At 45.0% G+C, this 21,670-nt stretch overlaps 1 protein-coding gene across 4 annotated transcripts in view; it reads right to left on the bottom strand.

The window, feature by feature from the left end:
* Positions 1-21,670, bottom strand: part of ELMO1 (engulfment and cell motility 1) — an 818,731-nt gene that overhangs the window by 419,551 nt on the left and 377,510 nt on the right. For all 4 annotated transcript variants that reach the window (XM_068236401.1, XM_068236400.1, XM_068236402.1 and 1 more), the window contains 2 exons: positions 10,582-10,632; positions 1,406-1,528 (listed from right to left, as the gene is read on the bottom strand). In XM_068236401.1, the coding sequence (XP_068092502.1) occupies positions 1,406-1,528; positions 10,582-10,632 (174 nt within the window). The remainder of the gene's footprint in view (positions 1-1,405; positions 1,529-10,581; positions 10,633-21,670) is intronic.

A 21,670-nucleotide genomic window follows, 5' to 3' on the forward strand; every position in this document is an offset into this window, starting at 1 on the left:
TGTGTCCCTCTGTGCCACCTCTGCCCCTCTGTCTCTCTTTTTGTTTCCCTTTGTGCCTCTTTCTGTCCCCTTGTGCCACTATTTTTAAGCTTTCTTCTGACCCGTTCCTCTTTCTGTCCCCCTTTATGTCTTCATAGTGCCTTGTTCCGTCTCCCTTTGTGCCTCCTTCTGTTCCCTCCTGCGCTCCTGAGCTCAATGTAATGCAGAGTATGCACAGTGAAAGCAGCAGCACTACGCTCACCTCATTCTGGCACCTTCAGTGATCAGTGAACTCCTCACCATCACTGATTCCTCTACTGCACACGGTCACATAATTACACACAACATACAGAAGGAAATGCCAGCACTAGAGTGAGCACTGCCACCTTACTCCTGTGTAAATAAAAGAAAAAAAATACCACCCCGCCTCTTACATTCCTGGGCACCTCAACACACTCCTAAAGTCCACAACTACAGTGCTGGGCACACCAATACTCTCCCAGCATCTGCTGCACCTCTGTCAGGCAGCCCTAATACTGTTGCTCCCTGCTGCATGTACATATGAAATCACCGCCGAGAGACTTGGGCACAGGATACAGCTGATATACGGCTTACCCTACCCTGCTCTTGCACAAGTCCTGGTGGTGTTAATTACTATTACCCCTCCAGGTCGACGTGGATGGTAGGGAATTATGTAATTGGCGGTGAAATTACAGTGTTTTAAACGTAACTTCAGCTCAGTCTACTGATGGTGGCAAAGTTACTCACTGTGCACCGCTATCGCCGTAATTCCTATTACGGTCTATGGTGGCGCAGGCTGCGCCCAAATTTCCTGCGCTGTATTCGACATGTTCCCCTGCTGCATCAGTGTCAACCCTGCCAGGCCCACCACCTAGGCTCCCCATTTATCCATTAATTGGACCAATGGAAATTCTTCCTAGTTAATAAAAGCTGTGGGGGTGGGTGCCAATGTAATTACTTTTACATATTTTTTATTATGAGCAGGTGAGTGACGGGTTACCTCTCTCTAGCATTAAACTAGCTAGGAGATAAAATTGTCCAAACAATTTTTGTTCCCACCCTGCCAAATGCATTGGGTGACTAATAGCAGCCTGATTTTAGAACTCATAAACACTTACTAATTTTAGACATTACCAGCTTACTTATTACTTTCATGAAGCAAAGTATTTGAAAATACCTGTACCGTTTTTTGGATAGTTTTTTTCTTTTTAAGTTTCTGGTTCTTATTAGTACTCTAAGAAAAGTTCTGGTTCCCCATAGCTTTACACTATTTTTACTTCGTTACAAAATAAATACAGTTTTTTTTTAAAATGAAAAACAACAGTTTTTGCAATATCACACACTAAGGGGAAAAACACTTTCTCTTTCTTTCTCTCTCTCTCTCTCTCTAAACTTGAACATTTACTTGGTCTTGAGGATCCATTTTGGTCATCATTCGGTCTTCTAGCAGATTGAAGTTTAAAACTTGTAATACATAGAGCTGGTGTGCCATCTCATTATTAATAGCTCTCTGAGCTCTAATGACATGCTGTAAAAACAAACAAAAAACAGTTTAGGGTATAAAAGAAGGTTTCTAAACAGTCTTAAAGGTTTTTATCTCATTCATTTTAAAGCACTGCTGAGGCAGTGTGCCTCTGTCCTAAAGGTGTATAGACAGTTTGCTTCCCTCCTCCATGGCATAAGGTAAACAGAGTACATCTGAGACAAAGAAATAGATCTATGCTTAGGTGCTCTAAAATGTAAGTGAAGGATCCTAAAAAGATCTTATGCCTGGTACACACCATGCAATTTCCCATCAGATAGATGGGTTGATAGATAATTTCTGACAGATCCGCTCGAATTTTCGATCATTTTTCTGATCACTTCTATGGAAATCGTTCAGAAAAACGACTGGAAATCACATTGGACCTGTCGGAAATAAAATATTCGACCCATCTATATGACGGGAAATTGCATAGTGTGGCTTTAGAGAAAGCTGATGTGGGCAGTGGTCTCTCCCCTCTCTTTTTCCCATCTGGCTGAAGTTCAAAACATTTATTAACCACTTGCCGACCGCCCACAGCCGATGGGCGGCGGCAAGGGCTGGGCCCAAACGACCGCAATACGCCCATCGGCGGTGGCGGGCGTGGTTATGCGCCCGTAGACCCACCCTCAGAACGCCTCCAAAGTGCATTGTTTACATCTGTTCTGCCATCTAATCACCCACTGATCACCCATCAATCACCCTCTGTCACCACCTGTCACTGCTACCCATCAGATCAGACCCCTATCTGCCCCTAGGGCACCCAATCACCTGCCCACACCCTCAGAAAGCCCTTAGACCCCCCCCCCGACCTCCCCCCTGTGTACTGTATACATCTATTCTCCCCTGTAATCACCCGTCAATCCCCACCTGTCACTGCCACCCATCAGATCAGACCCTAACCTGCCTCTTACGTGCATCTGATCACCCACACCATCAGATCACCCGCAAACAAACTCTCAGATCACCTCCAAAGTGCATTGTTTACATCTGTTCTGCCATCTAATCACCCACTGATCACCCATCAATCACCCCCTGTCACTGTTACCCATCAGATCAGACCCTAATCTGCCCCTTGGGCACCCAATCACCCACCCACACCCTCAGACCCCAGCCCTGATCACCTCACCAGTGCATTGCTTGCATCTATTCCCCCTCTAATCACACCTTGAGACACCCATCAATCACCTCCTGTCACCCCCTAGCACACCTACCCATCAGAGCATGCCCTAATTTGCCCCGTGTGGGCTCCTGATCACTTGGCCAAACCCTCAGATCCCCCTCAGACCCCCTTCCAATCACCTCCACTGTGCATTGATTGCATCTATTTTCCCCTCTAATCACGCCCTGAGACACCCATCAATCACCTCCTGTCACATCCCCTAGCACTCCTATCCATCAGATCAGGCCCTTATCTGCCCCCTGCGGGCTTCTGATCACCCAGCCAAACCCTCACCCACCCCACCGCAGTGACAGAATGTTTTTTTTTTCCTGATCACTGCTGGTCTTTACGACTTAAACGTCGCTGAGACCAACTGTTATGCCACACAATACGCAACCGCCAATCCAAGAAGCTACCATGCCTAGCCTTTTCGGTGGAAACCACTCCAAGTTTCCGAACGTCACATTTTTTGGGGCCTTCTCCTTAACATGGGTCTAGTCCAAAAAAATGTATTGCGGTCTTATTGGTCTACGCACCCAATACATCACATGCCCATGTTCTCTGCTGCCATGTCCAGGTCACGATTTAAGAACATCCTGCGCTTCCTGCACTTCAGTGCCAATACAACCTGTCATCTAAGAGGCCACCCTGCTTATGACCGGTTCCACAAAAATCGCCCCGTCATAGACCACCTGTCATCAAAATTTGCAGATGCTTATATCCCTGAACAGTCATTTTGAGGCATTTGGTTTCCAGACTACTCTTCACGGTTTTGGGCCCCTAAAATGCCAGGGCAGTATAGAAACCCCACAAGTGACCCCATTTTAGAAAAAAAGACACCCCAAGGTATTCCGTTAGGTGTTTGACGAGTTCATAGAAGATTTTATCATTTGTCAAAAGTTAGCGGAAATTGATTTTTATTGTTTTTTTTCACAAAGTGTCATTTTCCACTAACTTGTGACAAAAAATAAAATCTATGAACTCACCATACACCTAACGGAATACCTTGGGGTGTCTTCTTTCTAAAATGGAGTCACTTGTGGGGTTCCTATACTGCCCTGGCATTTTAGGGGCCCTAAACCGTGAGGAGCAGTCTAGAAACCAAATGCCTCAAAATGACCTGTTAATAGGACGTTGGGCCCCTTAGCGCACCCAGGCTGCAAAAAAGTGTCACACATGTGGAATCACCGTACTCAGGAGAAGTAGTATAATGTGTTTTGGGTTGTATTTTTACACATACCCATGCTGGGTGGGAGAAATCTCTGTAAATGGACAATTGTGTGTAAAAAAAAAAAAAAAATCAAAAAATTGTCATTTACAGAGATATTTCTCCCACCCAGCATGGGTATGTGTAAAAATACACCCCAAAACACATTATACTACTTCTCCTGAGTACGGCGGTTGATCTTTATTGTTTTTTTTTTCACAAAGTGTCAATTTCCGCTAACTTGTGACAAAAAAAAAATCTATGAACTCACCATACTCCTACCAGAATACCTTGTAGTGTTGTCTTTCTAAAATGGGGTCACTTGTGGGGTTCCTAAACTGCCCTGGCATTTTAGGGGCCCTAAACCGTGAGGCGTAGTCTTGAAACCAAATGTCTCAAAATGACCTGTGAAATCCTAAAGGTACTCATTGGAATTTGGGCCCCTTAGCGCAGTTAGGGTGCAAAAAAGTGCCACACATGTGGCATCGCTGTACTCAGGAGAAGTAATATAATGTGTTTTGGGGTGTATTTTTACACATACCCATGCTGGGTGGGAGAAATATCTCTGTAAATGGACAATTGTGTGTAAAAAAAAATCAAAACATTGTCATTTACAGAGATATTTCTCCCACCCAGCATGGGTATGTGTAAAAATACACCCCAAAACACATTATACTACTTCGCCTGAATACGGCAATACCACATGTGTGGCACTTTTTTGCAGCCTAACTGCGCTAAGGGGCCCAAAGTCCAATGAGCACCTTTAGGCTTTACAGGGGTGCTTACAATTTAGCACCCTCCAAAATGCCAGGACAGTAAACACACCCCACAAATGACCCCATTTTGGAAAGTAGACACTTCAAGGTATTCAGAGAGGGGCATGGTGAGTCCGTGGCAGATTTCATTTTTTTTTTTTTTTTGGTCGCAAGTTAGCAGAAATGAAAACTTTTTTTTTTGTCATTTTCCGCTAACTTGTGACAAAAAATAAAATCTTCTATGACCTCACCATGCCTCTCAGTGAATACTTTGGGATGTCTTCTTTCCAAAATGGGGTCATTTGGGGGGTATTTATACTATCTTGGAATTTTAGCACCTCATGAAAGGTGGTCAGAAAAGTCGGAGATGCTTCAAAATTGGAAAATTCACTTTTTGCACCATAGTTTGTAAACGCTATAACTTTTACCCAAACCAATAAATTTACACTGAATTTTTTTTTTTTTTTTATCAAAGACATGTAGCACAATAAATCTGGACAAAAATTTATACAGAAATTTAACTTTATTTGACAAATTTTATCACAGAAAGTTAAAAAAAATCATTTTTTTTTGACAAAATTCAGGTCTTCTTTGATGAATATAATAAAAACTAAACATCGCAGCAGCAATGAAATAGCACAAAAGAAAGCTGTATTAGGCCTGGTGCACACCAAAACCCGCTAGCAGATCCGCAAAAACATTTTTTATTTTGCGGATTGCTGCTGCAGATTTCAGTGTAGTACATTTCATATATTGTTACAGTAAAGCTGTTACTAAACAGCTTCTGTAACGAAACCGCCTGGCAAACCGCTCTGATCTGCCGTTTTTCAGAGCGGTTTGCATTTTTCCTATACTTAACATTGAGGCAGAAATGCCTCTGCCATCCAAAAAATGCCTCACCCCGAGAGGATTCGTTTCTGCAAAACTCCTCCCGCTGTGGTGTGCGCACCCCCATTGAATAGCATTACCCTAGCGTATCCGGTGTGCCCCAGCCCTCTGTGACAAGAACAGGAGGGAAAATTCATTTAGATAGTGGGTCGTTTGACCGAGCAATAAACTGTGAAAGCTGCAGTGGTCTGAATGGAAAAAAAGGCTCTGGTCCTTGAGGGGCGAAAAGACTGTGGTCCTCAAGTGGTTAAAAGTACAGCAGATAATTGAGAACTTCCATCTCCAGTGGACTGCTGAAAACTGGAAGGCCTTGTTCACCTCTGAAATCAAAATCGCTGACACCAGTGTTTAATTTTTTGTGCAATATGTTTTAGTGCCTCCTGGTGCTCAAATGCACGCTGCAATTTTTATAAAGTGCTTGTAATGATCCGCTCAGCTGGCTGCACAGGCAGACAGCTGTTTGACCATTCCTCTAGTCTGTGGGCTAGTCTCTGGAAGAGAGACCTGTTTTTTCTTTGCAAGTTTCAGACCTGCTCTGCTGCTGAGGGATTTGCATACATTTGTTATGCAAATCGCCAAGGTGCCTCCTTTGAAGGCTGGCAGTATAAGAGCCAGGTTCTCCCAGAATCCTTTGCTGGTCATCCTTCATGGTTTGTTACTGATGAACTCTCCCAGAGTATCAGCCCTGTTTGTTTGCTAAAGTTTATCTTAGAGTAATTCTTGGGACTGCACTAGGCAGCTTCTCTAGTGCAGTTAGATTGCTTTATCTGTTTTGTCCGTGTTGCCTCTTTGCTGCGATTGTCCTGTCGCCAGCGGTGGCCGACAGGAAATCGGTCTGTCTGTCTGGGGGTGCCAACCAGAGCAGTGGTTGCTACTGGTAGCACCTTCTGTTTATCTGTTTTGATCGCACTAGCCTCTAGCGGTAGCGGCTGTGGATCCTTCTGATCTGTGTTCCTGGAGTGTAAGCTGGAGCAGCGGTTGCTACTAGCTACCTCACCTATCTGTCTTGCAGTGGATCCTGCTAAACCTATTCTGTACTTGGTTCACACTCGCTCTGGCGGAAAGAGCAGTGGATCCTGCTAGCCTGTTTCAGTACTTGGTTCACACTCGCTCTGGCGGAAAGAGCAGTGGATCTTTCCTGTCCCTGAGCCCGGATCGCACTCACTCTGGCGGAAGAGCGGTGGATCTTATCTGTCCTATTCCTGTTTTCCGTTCATCTGTCTGTCTTGTCCTGTGTTTACGCCTGCTGTTGCCTGGTGTGAGGCAACCGATTAGCAAGCGTCTACGCAACCTGTTTGTCTGTGTTGATCGCTTGCTTTCGCAAGCGTTCATTCCGTCTGTCTCAGTCCATTTGTATTATTTGTGGTTAGTTAGGGTGGCGTGCTTGTCTCTGTTGCGCTTATCGTGCGGAGACCGTGCCGTAAACGCGTTCGCTGTTGCGAATGAGTGCAGTGTTCGCGTTTAGCTAGCGTTTGTTATTTTCCTTATCTCTCATTGTGGTTTGCTGTGCCTTTGCTCCTCTCGTGCTCTGTCTTGATTCGGTCTTGTGTCACTTCTGGCAATCGCCTCTCTCCTGCGATTGGGTTCCCGCTTTGTTTCTGCTGATGTGTGTTCACCGTCGTTGGGTGGCGACTAGTTCGGTGGACACACATTTAGTCTGTCTCTGTGCTTTCTCTCTTAGAGGGCTATCGTGCCCAACTTTGCCTTTATCTGTACTATTCCCATCTGGCATCTGTGGTCGTGCGGAGGCTGTGCGCGTCTGCACTCCACAGCTCCATCTGCCGGTGGGAATTGCCCTCTACAGGTGCATAGCACCTAACCTGGGTTCTACCTTAATTATATGCTTGTGGAGGATTTCCGCCGTGTCAGCGCGCATCTTGTGCGCTGTCCACGGAAACGATTCCGCAATCGTTACAGTGCTTTTCTAAGCATTTTTGCAGAGCGATTCTGTTTTTTCACTTCCTGATGTTAGTCAGGAAGTGAAGTATTTCAGCCAGAAATGAATAAATACAATGTATTTATTCATGAAAGCCCTGGAGAAATCGCAATACAAAGTGTTTTTTCAAGCGCTTTGCCATTTCCTTATACCTTCCATTGAGGCAAATCACCCCAAAAATGGTACAGGCAGCTCTTTGGTGAGCGGATCAGAATCGAACCGCTCAGAGGTGAACACTCTCATAGGGAATCATTGCACAAGCGCTTTTAGGGCGCTTGTGCAATGATTCCCTATGAGAGTGTTCGCCGGCACTTAAAAAAAGGCCAAAAACGCCCTTAGCATGAACAAGCCCGAAGGAAGAGTTCTGGACTGATGTATTTGACATCTTTGGTTGATCACACAGAATTTTTGTATGGCGTCCAGCAGGTGAAAAGAAGGTTTCTCAGTGTGTGACTGTCAAACATGGAGACGAGGAAGTGTGAAGGTGTGGGTCTGTTTTCTGGATTCAGGCTCAGTGACTTGTACAGGGTGAGAGATACTCTTGTCCAAAACGGCATTCTGCAGCACCATGCACTACTGTCCTCACCACTCTGTTTAACCTCTCCCTCTCCACGAGTACCTTCCCCTCTGACTTCAAACAGGCCACTGTACTTCCCCTACTTAAAAAACCCTCACTAGACCCCTCACTTCCATCCAGCTACCGTCCCATCTCCTTACTCCCTTTTGCATCTAAACTCCTGGAGCGTTTAGCCCACCAACGCATGACCCATTACCTTGACTCCAACTCCCTGTTTGACCCCCTACAATCAGGATTTCGGCCAGGCCACTCAACCGAGACTGCCCTCACCAAGGTCGTCAATGACCTCACGCTTGCCAAGGCCGAAGGAAAATACACTATCCTTCTCCTCCTAGACCTCTCATCAGCATTCGACACTGTTGATCACTCCCTGCTACTCCAGTCCCTGCAATCTGTGGGTATCCAAGACCGTGCCCTAGCATGGTTTTCCTCCTACCTCTCAAATCGTTCCTTCAAGACCTCCTTCAATGGTTCCTCCTCAACCTCCTTCCCACTTTCAGTTGGGGTCCCCCAAGGCTCTGTTCTTGGTCCCCTGCTGTTCTCCATTTACACCGCCTCCATCGGAAAACTCATCTCCTCTCTGGGTTTCAACTATCACCTATATGCAGATGACACCCAGATTTACCTCCATACCATTGACCTCTCCACCACCACCATGGAGAAGGTATCCTCTGGTCTCTCAGCTATTTCATCGTGGATGTCTGCCAGGTTCCTAAAATTAAACCTGGATAAGACTGAGCTCCTAATCTTCCCGCCCCGTGCTGCTTCACCCCCCACTGACCTCTATGTCACTTCAATGGCACAATCATTCATCCAACCACACAAGCCCGCTGCCTGGGTGTCACCCTAGACTCGGCCCTCTCCACCTCCCACATCCAAACCGTAGCTAGAGCCTGCTATTTCCACTTACGCAACATCTCCAAGATCCGGCCTTTCCTGACCCCAGACACTACCAAACTCCTTGTCCATGCCCTCATCATCTCCCGCCTGGACTACTGCAATTCCCTCTTGTCAGGCCTTCCTCAAAACCGCATCGCCCCCCTAAAATCCATCATGAACGCAGCAGCCAGACTCATCTACTCCTCCCACCGCTCTGTCTCCACAACTCCCCTACGCAAATCCCTTCATTGGCTTTCAATTCACTTCAGAATCAGCTTCAAGATCCTATGTTTGGCATACAAATCCATACACAAGTCCTGCCCAACCTACATCTCTGACCTGGTCAGCAGATATACACCTGGCCGCCCACTTCGCTCCTCCAACGACCTCCTCTTAACCACCCCACGCATCTCGCACTCCCATGCCAGACTGCAGGACTTCACTAGAGCTGCCCCTATCCTGTGGAACTCTCTCCCACTGCCCATCAGGCTCGCTCCCACCTTCAACACCTTCAAAAAAGCACTCAAAACTCACTTCTTCAAGGAGGCCTACATCAACTCAACACTACCCTAATACTTTCTGCCAATAACTTCTTGATGCACCCCCTCCTTTTGTGTCACCAGCCCCTCCCTCTAGATTGTAAGCCTTTGGCAGGGCCCTCTCCCCTTGTGTATCAAACTTGACTGTGTGCACTTTACCCAGAATTTGGAACTGGTAATTTTTACCACTACCATTCCAGTTTATGATCTGGCATTGTACTATTATCTGCATTGTGTTGTGTATCTTATTGCTATTACCTGTATTGTTGTATCTATGGTCTGTTACCTGTATTGTTCTGTCAACCCTGTTATTGTCTGTAATCCTATTTATTGTACAGCGCTGCGTAATATGTTGGCGCTATATAAATCTAATAAATAATAATAATAATAATAATAATACCCTGTGCCTAGTAGGTAAAGGGGATCATCCTACAGCAGGGTTATGACCCAAAACATAAGTCCAAATTATCCCAGAACCCTAACTTAGAAAAAAAATGAACAAGATTATTATTATTATTATTATTAAGTATTTATATAGCGCCAACATCTTACGCAGCGCTGTACAGTATATATATTGTCTTGTCACTAACTGTCCCTCAAAGAGGCTCACAATCTAATCCCTACTATTATCATATGTCTATGTATGGTAAGCTTGTAAACATGGAGTGGCAAGCATAGTTACCCATCTAGCTGGTTTGGGAAGAAGTAGACAGAAGAGTAAAAGCAGAAAACCCTACAAGTGTCACACATTTATGGGAGCTTCAAAATTGGTAAGAACCTTCCAAACACTGTAGAAAGAATGCCACAGCTGTATTCGGCAGTTCTTCTACCAGTGGTATATATACCAAAAGTGGCTACTTTGAGAAGTCAAACATGAATATAGTTTGGTTCATACATGGATTCCATTGTTTATTTTTTGATTGATGTCAATTACTTGTACTTTAGCTTTTATTTCAGAGTACAATAAGGCATTGAACTGCTTGAATATTATTTAAAAAAAAAAAAAAAAAGGGGAAAAATTGGAGTGTTCTAGAACTTTTGATGAGTAGTGTACATGTAATTAAAGAGCCAAAATTACATACTAAGTCAAAATACAAATATGAAAACTTTTCTTACCGTCAGAATTATAGACCGAAGCTGTTTTTGTGCCAGAATATCTGCCATTTCCTGATTTAAAAGATGAACAGTACATCAGAGAAATACATGTTGTCAACACTGTTCTTTCAGCAGCGATAAAGATTCTAGCATTTGCGGATTACTTGTTTTTATTTACTTGAGACCACATGCACATTAGAGGCGTTTAGCAGAATGGGGGTGAGTATGACAAAAAGATTCCAGCCTTTTTAGCACCCATGAGATTGAAAAAAAACTTTTAAAAGTTGTTTTGTTTTTAACCTTGTGCTTTGATTAGTTTTTTCTTTTAAACTCAAAAAACAATATGTGATTTCTTACAGGGTAACCAACCATTCTGTTGTGAGCAATTGTATTTATCTTTTTCTGCTCTTCTCCCAGACTCGTAAGCATGAGTTGGACAGACTATAATTGAAGAAGTTTGCAATGCATTTATTTAACCACTTCGCCGCCTGGGTACAGTATATCTACGCTCCTTTGGACTTGAGTGCACGCCGCCGCCTGCTCGCCCGGAGATCAATGAACGGGAAAATCCATTCCCGTTCGTTGATCTCTGCCCCCGCAATGATCGTCATGCTTCTATGAGAAGCAGCGCGATCATTGTGAAAAAACGTTCCCAGCCTCCCTTCCTGCAAGCGTCCTTCCGACGCTTGTAGGACGCCTGCAAAAAAAAAAAATGTGGCCATCTTGTGGCCAAAAAGTAATACTACACCCAAAAACATTTTTCACATACAAATACATTATTTTCACTATTAATTTTAACTCATTAACTCTCACACTCCCCAATTGTTACCAATATTTTTTTTTGTAATATTAAAATAAATTTTAAAAAATTACAATAAAAAAAAACAAAAAACTTAAATAGTTACGGTACCTTAGGGACTGAAATCAATAAATATTTATATCAAGAGGGTATAACACTGTTACTTAATAAATTATGGGCTTGTAATTAGGGATAAACGCAAAACTGAAAAAAATGCACCTTTATTTGCAAATAAAATATTGGCGCCAAACATTGTGATAGGAACATAATTTAAACGGTGTCATAACTGGGACAAATGGGCATATAAGTTACATGGATTTTAATTATAGTAGCATGCATTATTTAAAAACTATAATGGCGGAAAACTGAAAAAATAATGTTTTTTTCCCAAATGTTTTCCTATTTTCCCATTTAAACACATTTAGAATAAAATAATTATTGGCATAGTGTCCCACCTAAAGAAAGCCTAATTGGTGGTGAAAAAAAACAAGATATAGTTCATTTTATTGTGATAAGTAATGATAAAGTTATAGGCGAATGAATGTAAGGAGCGCTGAAAGGAGAAAATTGCTTGGATGCTGAAGGGGTAAAACCCCTCAGTTGTGAAGTGGTTAAAGGACGAAAAACGTATTTGTAAAATATCTAAATGTTACTTAAAGTTGCCTTTAAATCATATTTTGATTATTTGTATAAAACTGTATTTTTCTACTTAGAATTTGAATAGTCATAAAGCTCAGTTTCAAAAGTAAACAAGGATTTCTACTAAGAAAAACCAAAATAACTTGTATGTCAAAGTCAGAGCAAAACGATCACACAATTAAATTATGCAACAATAAATCTGGTAAGAATTGTAACTTAAAGGAATCGTGAGGCAAAAAAAAAATAAAAATAAAAAAGTAGAGTTTCACTTACCTGGGGCTTCTACCAGCCCCTTGCAACCATCCTGTGCCTTCGTAGTCACTCACTGCTGCTCCAGTCCCCCGCCGCCAGCTAGTTTCGTTTTTGCCAACCTCAGGGTCGGCGGGCCGCATTGCATACATTTGTATGCATTCCCGCTGGTGCAGGAAAATTAATTTTTACGAGTTAGTGTTGCAATGCGTAAATTTTTACGCGTTGCATCACTAACGCGTAAAAATGTATGCGTTAATGTTCCAGCACCAGCAGGAATGCGTAACAATGTACGCAATGCTGCCCGCCGACCCAGAGGTCGGCAAAAACGAAACTAGCTGGCATAGGGGGACTGGAGCAGCAGTGAGTGACTACGAGGGCACAGGATGGCTGTATTGGGTTGGTAGAAGCCCCAGGTAAGTGAAACTTTTTTTTTTTGTCTGACGATTCCTTTAAGCGATTTGTATACCAGCTACACAATCATCTGATCTACATAAGTGATGACAGAATTTTTGTTTCTGACTTTTACAAGTCTAGTGTGCGCCTATACTTGGGTTAAAGACCTAAACAGTTAAGAATAAAAACCGTCACATCATAAATGTTATTGAGAATATTTCAGTGCAGAATAGGTTAGTAAGGTTTATTATTTTATAATATTTTCAGATTGTTATTCAGTAAAGTTTATACCAAAATATACAAAAATCATAAATAACATGACTCCAAAAAATAAGAACAAAGTAAAGTGGTTTTACACAGTGTACCAATAGTCATTTTAAAAATAGCAGGACGATTTATCTAAATGTAGCAATAACCCCCCCTCTGATTTCATAGGCATTTACCAGATGGACAAAATAACTGTGTCTTAGTCTACTGTGCTTCAAAGGCAAGCTAAAAAATAAACCGATTAAATTAACAGTTATGTCTACAGTCCAAATCCTAATGAGACCTTTTTTTTTTAGAACCCCCTAGTTTTATTTTGTGTTTAAAAGCTAAGAACATACGTTTTAAGTAAACCTCTGAGGGAAAATAGATGGTCCAGAGGCTTCCTATGTCCTCCTCAACCTGGACTATCTGGAGGCATTCCTCTATTGAGGTAAGTATCTTTTACTTTAACCACTTGAGCCTATCTGGACGAATATGTTCATCAGATAGGCTGTGCTGCTGCAGCTGCCTGATGCGCGAACGCGCATACTCCCGCTCCCGACGCCTGCCGTTAGCCCACAAATCAATAAATGGGAATATATTTCCCATTCATCGATCTAAGTCCCCCGCAGAAAAACCGACGGCCTCTTATCAGAGGCCGCGGTCTTCCTGCATAAGAAAAAGTTTCCCTTCTTCTTTCTAATTCCTGGAAGCGAGTTTGATCGCTTCCAGGACTTTTTGACTGTGGCCAAATAAAACACTACACCCACATCCATTTTTTTAATTAAATAAATACATTATTTTACATTTTAAATTAGCTGTTTACCTCCCACACCAAAAATTACCCAAATAAAATGTAAAAAAAAAAAATTGCAATAAAAAAAATACAAATAGTTACCTAAGGGTCTGAACTTTTTATATATGCATGTCAAAGGAGTATATTAAGATACTTTTTTAAATTATAGGCTTGTAAATAGTGATGGACGCAAATTAAAAAAATGCACCTTTATTTCCAAATAAAATATCGGTGCCATACATTGTGAGAGACATAATTTAAATGGTGTAATAAGCGGGACAAATGGGCTAATAAAATACAGGTTCCCTTTAACAACACTGTAGGCTGAAGGGGTTAAAGGGACTCAGAGCACCTCTCATGGGCATGCCTTTAGGCTACTTACACACCAAGACGTTGCGTTTTAGGGGACGTTATGGTCACATAACGTGCCCCTAACGCAACGTATGGTGGTGTTGAAGTTGGACGTCAGATTGAGCTGCGTTATGCAGCTCTCAAAGCAGCCGCTCCAGGTTAGTGATAGGAAGTCCTGATCTTTTTAAGGATTCGGATCATTTGAATCGGATCGTTAAAAAGATCCGGATCTTTGAACCAAATCATTTGAATCATTTTACTAGGGAAGCAGACTAGGTGAAATGACTAGCAGGACAGGACTTTCCCTGCACTGTACATTCTGTATGTTCCTGTTTCTTCCAGACAGACATCCACTGTGAACCGAATCTTTCATTGTGATGATCCAGATGATTCGACTCACAAAAAAAGATCCGGATCAAATGAATGATTCGTTCATGATCCGGACAACACTACAGTCCCACCACGAGTCTCTGCAGTGCAGTGAATATTAATTAGCCATGTGGCTGGCTGCGGAGGAGGAGGGAAGACCTCCTCCTCCAACATTACTGAGCATGTGCAAGCAGTCTAAGGCTGCTTAGCCCAGTATAACATACAGCATGCAGCACTTTGTTTAAACGTGCTGCGTTACTATCTAACGCAACGTGTGCACAGTGAACAGCACAATTGATTTTACAGTGCTGTGAGTTAGGCTACGTTACTGGCTGCTGTAACGTGGGACTTTAACGTCCCACTGTGAAACCAGCCTTAAGCCAGACTGTTTCCAACAAAGTCGCGCTATGATCCCTCTGGAGGAGCCTCTTGCAATGACCATGCATGTGACACGCATGGTCACTTCCTCTTCCTGCTTCATTCAGTGATGCACTGATCTAACAGAGAAGACAGGGGTGATCCGGACGTTATAACATTGCAAGATGGCAGCCGCGATTTTTAAATTGAAGTCGAACAAAAACTATTTGGTGTAGAACGGCGATTCAGGCATCAAATGAAAGAGGAGAGCACAAGCTACAGAAAGGTATGAATCTTTAGGTACTTTGCAGTACTGGTTGGAGTCTTAAAGGAATGTCTATGAGAGGTGCTCGGAGTCCCTTTAAAGAGGAGCTTTCAACCATACTATCTCAGAATAAAACACATATATAAGTAGATAAATTCTTGCTCTATTTACATAACATAACAATAGGCAAGGATTTCAGTCTCTAGATGTGCAAAGCTAGTAGAGACATACCCTAAAAGACTGGCAGCTGTATTTGCAGCAAAAGGTGGTTCTACAAAGTATTCACTCAGGGGGCTGAATAGTTACGCACACCCCACTTTGCAGTTTTTTTTTAATGTTTGGAATCATGTATGATTTTCGCTCCACTTCTCAAGTGTACACCACTTTGTATTGGTCTTTCATGTGGAATTCCAATAAGATTCATGTTTGTGGCAGTAATATGACAAAATGTGGAAAACTTCAAGGGGGCCGAATACTTTTGCAAACCACTGTATGTATTGCACTGTCCAGGTTTTTATTTTAGTGATTTTTCTATAGTAAAAAAAAATCCTTCTTAAGATTCTTCATTTTAAAGGTGTCTATTTTGAAGCCAATCCTGATGTAATTTCCTCCCTTACTCTCCTCTGCCCGATTGTGTATGCATTGCCCGCCCTCCTCCTAATCTTTAGGCACTCCCACCCAGCTCTGCAATAGAATGTGTATTGTCTCAGCATGAGAAATATTGGCCAAACAAAGAGTAACAGGTGTGAGAGGGGAAGACAGGAGGGAAAGAGGCTTCTGCCAATCAGGCTGCATTAGTTAAATCTGAGAAGAGAGTAACGAAGCAAAAAAAACCCAGCATACCCTGCAACTGCCTTTGTGCGGCAATGTATCAAATAAGAGTCAAGTAAACTGGTGAATGATCATTTATCAACAAGAAAAGTAATAGTGATTTTTAACTTTTGGATTGCCTGGTTAGCATCCTTATTAATTGTTTACCAGATAAAAATAAAGAATTGATTTTTTATTTTATGCCCAACAGTTACACTTTAAAGTTTGTATTGTCTCAAGTTAAAAATTATAGTTGTAAAAGCTTTACAGCTTCCAACTTCTTGACTTTTTTTCCAGGTCCCTGCAGTGGAAATGGAGTCAATGGCTCCTAAGACATTTCCAGGTCAGATTTTTCTAACAATTGAACAAGACGTAAATCAAAGAATATTAACAAAACAATGCTGAAAACGTAATGTCATGCATCTTGGTAAATTCAATGGTCTAGTACTACATAAAATAAACAGGATACAGATAGGGACATCAAACATGGGGAGGGACTTAGGAGTTGGGATGAGCAAGAATGCTCTGGCGATAAGAGAGAGTCATGCAGTGTTTAGTTACACTTCTATGGTGCGTTCAATCGGCTTTCACTTCTGCATTTGCTCTGAATGAGGAAAGTGTAAGCCAAGGGAATGCACCCTAGACCACATTGGACTGCAGATGGTGGCCAGGTGAGTTATCCCCCATAGAGATGGCCCAAATGGTTCGAATGTGAACTTGTTTGCGTTGAAACGCGAACATATAGTGAGTTCGACCCGCCCCCTACACTACATAATTGGGCTAAACTTTGACCCTCTACATCAGACACATGGCAGCCAATCAGGCTGCACTCCCTCCTGAACCCCCACCCCCCTTATAAAATGCAGCAGCGTCGGCCATTTTTTTTTACTCTGTCTGCTGTTGCTATAGTGAGAGAAGAGAGAGACATTGGAGAGATAGGGAAAGTATTAGTTAGGAGGTCTTGTTAGCTTGCTCCTTGCTGATTGTTGTTGGAAAGCACAACACAAAAAAAGCTCTTTTGAGAGATAATGTACTTGTGATGCATTTTGTTGTGTGTGGCCCACTGACACTGCATATACAGCCCTGTCTGTCACAGCTGGCCCTTGCTAATTGCTATACTGTGCCAGGCCCAGCACATTCAGTGCATACCTTTTCAATGCACCTGTGTGACTGCACATTGTATTATAATACCAGTCACTGCATACCTTTCACTGCATCTTGTGACTGCACATTGTATTATACTACCAGTCAGTGTATACCTTTCACTGCATCTGTGTGACTGCACATTGTATTATACCAGCAGTCAGTGTATACCTTTCACTGCATCTGTGTGACTGCACATTGTATTAGTCAAGTCAGTGCATACCTTTCACTTCATCCCCCCCAATGTGGACAAAACAACAGGCAGAGGCAGAGCCAGAGGCAGGCCACCCGGCAGGTCTGTTCAAGGTCTTGCTGATGTGATTTCGTGTGGCCCTGGACCAAAGTACAGTGTTCAGAAGGGAAGTGCTATCAACTCCCAAGATTGTCAGGATGTGGTTGACTATTTAACATAGAACACCTCATCTTCCGCACAGAGCCGTGACGTATCTTCCTCCTCCTGCTCTGATTCTGGCACCCCACTTAACACTCAAATCGGCAGCCACCAGCGCTACTACTAGCACCACATCCGCTCCATTTGACAGTTCGCAGGAGTTATTTGGTGGGGAATTAACTGATTCACAGCCATTATTGTTAAAACAAGATGAAGGCGCTAAGCACGTTACACCACCTCATATGTCTGAGTTAGGCATCAGTATCGACGTAAGGTGTGAGGATACTGGTGTGAAGTACCTGCTGCTTGTCTGAAACAAGCAAAGCTGTGGAGGATGACATTTTTTGTGTTTCTGTCTCAGATGAAAGCGATGCCATCTGTACTCTCTGCCAACAAAAATTGAGCCGTGGAAAGACCAAACCCGCGTAGGGACAACTGCCTTACGAAGGCACATGATGAAAAAGCACAAACTGCAATGGGATGACCACCTGAGGAAAAGCAGCACACAAAAGCAAAGCCACCCTCTGCCTCCTCTTCCTTCTTCAGCCGCTTTATCCCTTGCACTTTCACAGCCACCCTCCTCCACTCCGCCTCTCACCTTGAGCGGTTCCTGCTCCTCTGCCCACTGCAGCCAGGTGTCCGTTAAGGAAATATTTGAGCGGAAGAAGCCAATGTCTGCCAGTCACCCCCTTGCCCGGCGTCTGACACCTGGCTTGGTGGAACTGTTAGCTCGCCAGCTTTTTCCATACCAGCTGGTGGACTCTGAGGCCTTCCAAAAATTTGTGGCGATTGGGACACCGCAGTGGAAGATACCAGGCCGCAATTACTTTTCTCAAAAAAGGCGATACCCAAATTGTACCGTGATGTTGAAAGGCAAGTGGTGTCATCTCTGGCACACAGCGTTGGGTCCATCTGACCACAGATGCCTGGTCTGCAAAGCACGGTCAGGGCAGGTGCATTACTTATACAACACATTGGGTCAACCTGGTGACCGCTGGCAAGCAGGGAGTACGCGGCTGTGCAGCGGACCTAGTTGTGACACCTCCACGGCTTGCAGGCAGGCCTGCTGCCACCTCCTCTCCTCCTCCTCCTGCTACATCCTCTTCACTGTTGTCCTCCTCGGCTGAGTGGCAGCGCTACTCTACTAGTGCTGCAATCTCCACTCCAACTACACACCCCCAGCTCCCCAGGGCCTATGCTGCATGTCAGGTACGACGGTGTCACGCCATCTTGGACATGTCTTACCTCAAAGCCAAGAGTCACACTGGAGCAGCTCTCCTGGCTGCTTTGAACAAACAGGTGGATCAGTGGCTGACCCCTCACCAACTGTAGATCGGAAACGTGGTGTGTAACAACAGCAGCAATCTCATTTCGGCTTTGAGTTTGGGAAAGTTGACACGTACTCTGCATGGCACATGTGCTCAATCTAATAATACAAAGATTTGTGTGTAAATACCCAGGCTAACAGGAAGCCCTGAAGCAGTCCAGGAAGGTATGTGGGCATTGCAGGCGTTCCTACACGGCCATGGCGTGCTTGGCCGGTATTCAGCAGAGAAACAACTTGCCGGTGAGGCGCTTGATTTGCAATAGCCCGAATCGCTGGAATTCAACGCTCCTCATGTTTGACGAGGCAGAAAGCGAAGCAAGAGGAAACAAAATAGATAAGCGATCAGGACTGCTAACTAGACTGAGAGCTACTCCACATAAAACCCCTCTTTCTAGCGCACTTCTTCCAAATGTGAAATCCCTCGCAAATAAAATGGATGAGCTCCGACTGGATATCTCCATGTATAAAACTATGAGAGACTGTTGCCTTTTGATTTTTTCAGAGACATGGCTGGACCCCTCCATACCAGAGCTTGCAGGTCACACGCTTCACCGTGCTGATTGAATGCATGATTCTGGCAAGAAAACAGGTGGAGGACTATGCAGTGGCGTAGGGACCGGGGTCGCAACGGTCGCCATGGCGACCGGGCCTGGCTCCTAAAGAGGCGGGGGAGGGGCCCATCTCCGTGTGGAGGGCCGTGCGGCCCGTGCGCGCTGGTAGGGGGGAGCCGCAGCCACGGGGAGGGCAGCCCGACCTCTCCCTCCCTTCCTCTCCCCGGGCCCCCCCCCCTCAGATGCAGAGTGACACGCACGGAAGCGCTGTAGGCAGAACTCACCTCCCTGCGTTCCACTCGCCGCTGGTCTCCTCCCGCTCTGCATAGATGCTGTTACACACTGCTTCCGGCTAAACAGGAAGCAGTGTGTAACAGCATCTATGCAGAGCGGGAGGAGACCAGCGGCGATTGGAACCAGGGACGGAGGTGAGTTCTGCCTACAGCGCTTCCGTGCGCGTCACTCTGCATCTGAGGGGGGGGGGGGGGGGGGGCCGGGGAGAGGAAGGGAGGGAGAGGTCGGGCTGCCCTCCCCGCGGCTGTGGCTCCCCCCTCCATTATGTGGGGGCAAAGCGGGGGAAGCTACCTAATCTATCCTGGGGGGCAGTTACCTACCTAATCTATTCTGGGGGGCAGCTACCTACCTAATCTATCCTGTGGGGCAGCTACCTACCTAATCTATCATGGGGGGAAGCTACCTACCTAATCTATCCTGGGGGGGCAGCTACCTACCTAATCTATCCTGGGGGGCAGCTACCTACCTAATCTATCCTGGGGGGCAGCTATCTACCTAATCTATCCTAGAGGGGCAGCTACCTACCTAATCTATCCTGGGGGGGGCAGCTACCTACCTAATCTATCCTGAGGGACAGCTACCTATCTAATCTATCCTGGGGGGTCAGCTACCTACCTAATCTATCCTGGGGGGGCAGCTACCTACCTAATCTATCCTGGGGGGGCAGCTACCTACTCTACCCTATCCTGGGGGGCAGCTACCTACCTAATCTATCCTGGGGGGAGGGGCAGCTACCTAATCTATCCTGGGGGGCAGCTACCTAATCTATCCTGGGGGGCAGCTACCTAATCTATCCTGGGGGGCAGCTACCTAATCTAACCTATACTGGGGCAGCTACCTAATCTAACCTATACTGGGGGGCACCTACCTAATCTAACCTATACTGGGGGGCACCTACCTAATCTAACCTATACTGGGGGGCACCTACCTAATCTAACCTTATACTGGGGGGGCACCTACCTAATCTAACCTATACTGGGGGGCACCTACCTCTCTAACCTATACTGGGGGGCACCTACCTCATCTAACCTATACTGGGGGACAGCTACCTAATCTAACCTATACTGGGGGGCACCTACCTATCTAACCTATACTGGGGGGCAGCTACCTAATCTAACCTATACTGGGGGGCACCTACCTATCTAACCTATACTGGGGGGCACCTACCCATCTACTCTGCATCTGAGGGGGGGCGAGGAGAGGAAGGGAGGGAGAGGTCGGGCTGCCCTCCCCGCGGCTGCGGCTCCCCCCTCCATTATGTGGGGGCAAAGCGGGGGAAGCTACCTAATCTATTCTGGGGGGCAGCTACCTACCTAATCTATCCTGGGGGGGCAGCTACCTAATCTATCCTGTGGGGCAGCTACCTACCTAATCTATCCTGGGGGGCAGCTACCTACCTAATCTATCCTGGGGGGCAGCTACCTACCTAATCTATCCTGGGGGGCAGCTACCTACCTAATCTATCCTGGGGGGCAGCTACCTACCTAATCTATCCTGGGGGGGCAGCTACCTACCTAATCTATCCTGGGGGGGCAGCTACCTACCTAATCTATCCTGGGGGGGCAGCTACCTACCTAATCTATCCTGAGGGTCAGCTACCTACCTAATCTATCCTGGGGAGCAGCTACCTACTCTACACTATCCTGGGGGGCAGCTACCTACCTAATCTATCCTGGGGAGAGGGGCAGCTACCTAATCTATCCTGGGGGGCAGCTACCTAATCTATCCTGGGGGGCAGCTACCTAATCTATCCTGGGGGGCAGCTACCTAATCTATCCTGGGGGGCAGCTACCTAATCTATCCTGGGGGGCAGCTACCTAATCTAACCTATACTGGGGGCAGCTACCTAATCTAACCTATACTGGGGGCAGCTACCTAATCTAACCTATACTGGGGGCAGCTACCTAATCTAACCTATACTGGGGGGCACCTACCTAATCTAACCTATACTGGGGGGCACCTACCTAATCTAACCTATACTGGGGGGCACCTACCTAATCTAACCTTATACTGGGGGGCACCTACCTAATCTAACCTATACTGGGGGGCACCTACCTCATCTAACCTATACTGGGGGACAGCTACCTAATCTAACCTATACTGGGGGGCACCTACCTATCTAACCTA

The sequence above is a fragment of the Hyperolius riggenbachi genome, chromosome 5 (genome assembly GCF_040937935.1).
Source record: "Hyperolius riggenbachi isolate aHypRig1 chromosome 5, aHypRig1.pri, whole genome shotgun sequence".
NCBI classification, from domain to species: domain Eukaryota; kingdom Metazoa; phylum Chordata; class Amphibia; order Anura; family Hyperoliidae; genus Hyperolius; species Hyperolius riggenbachi.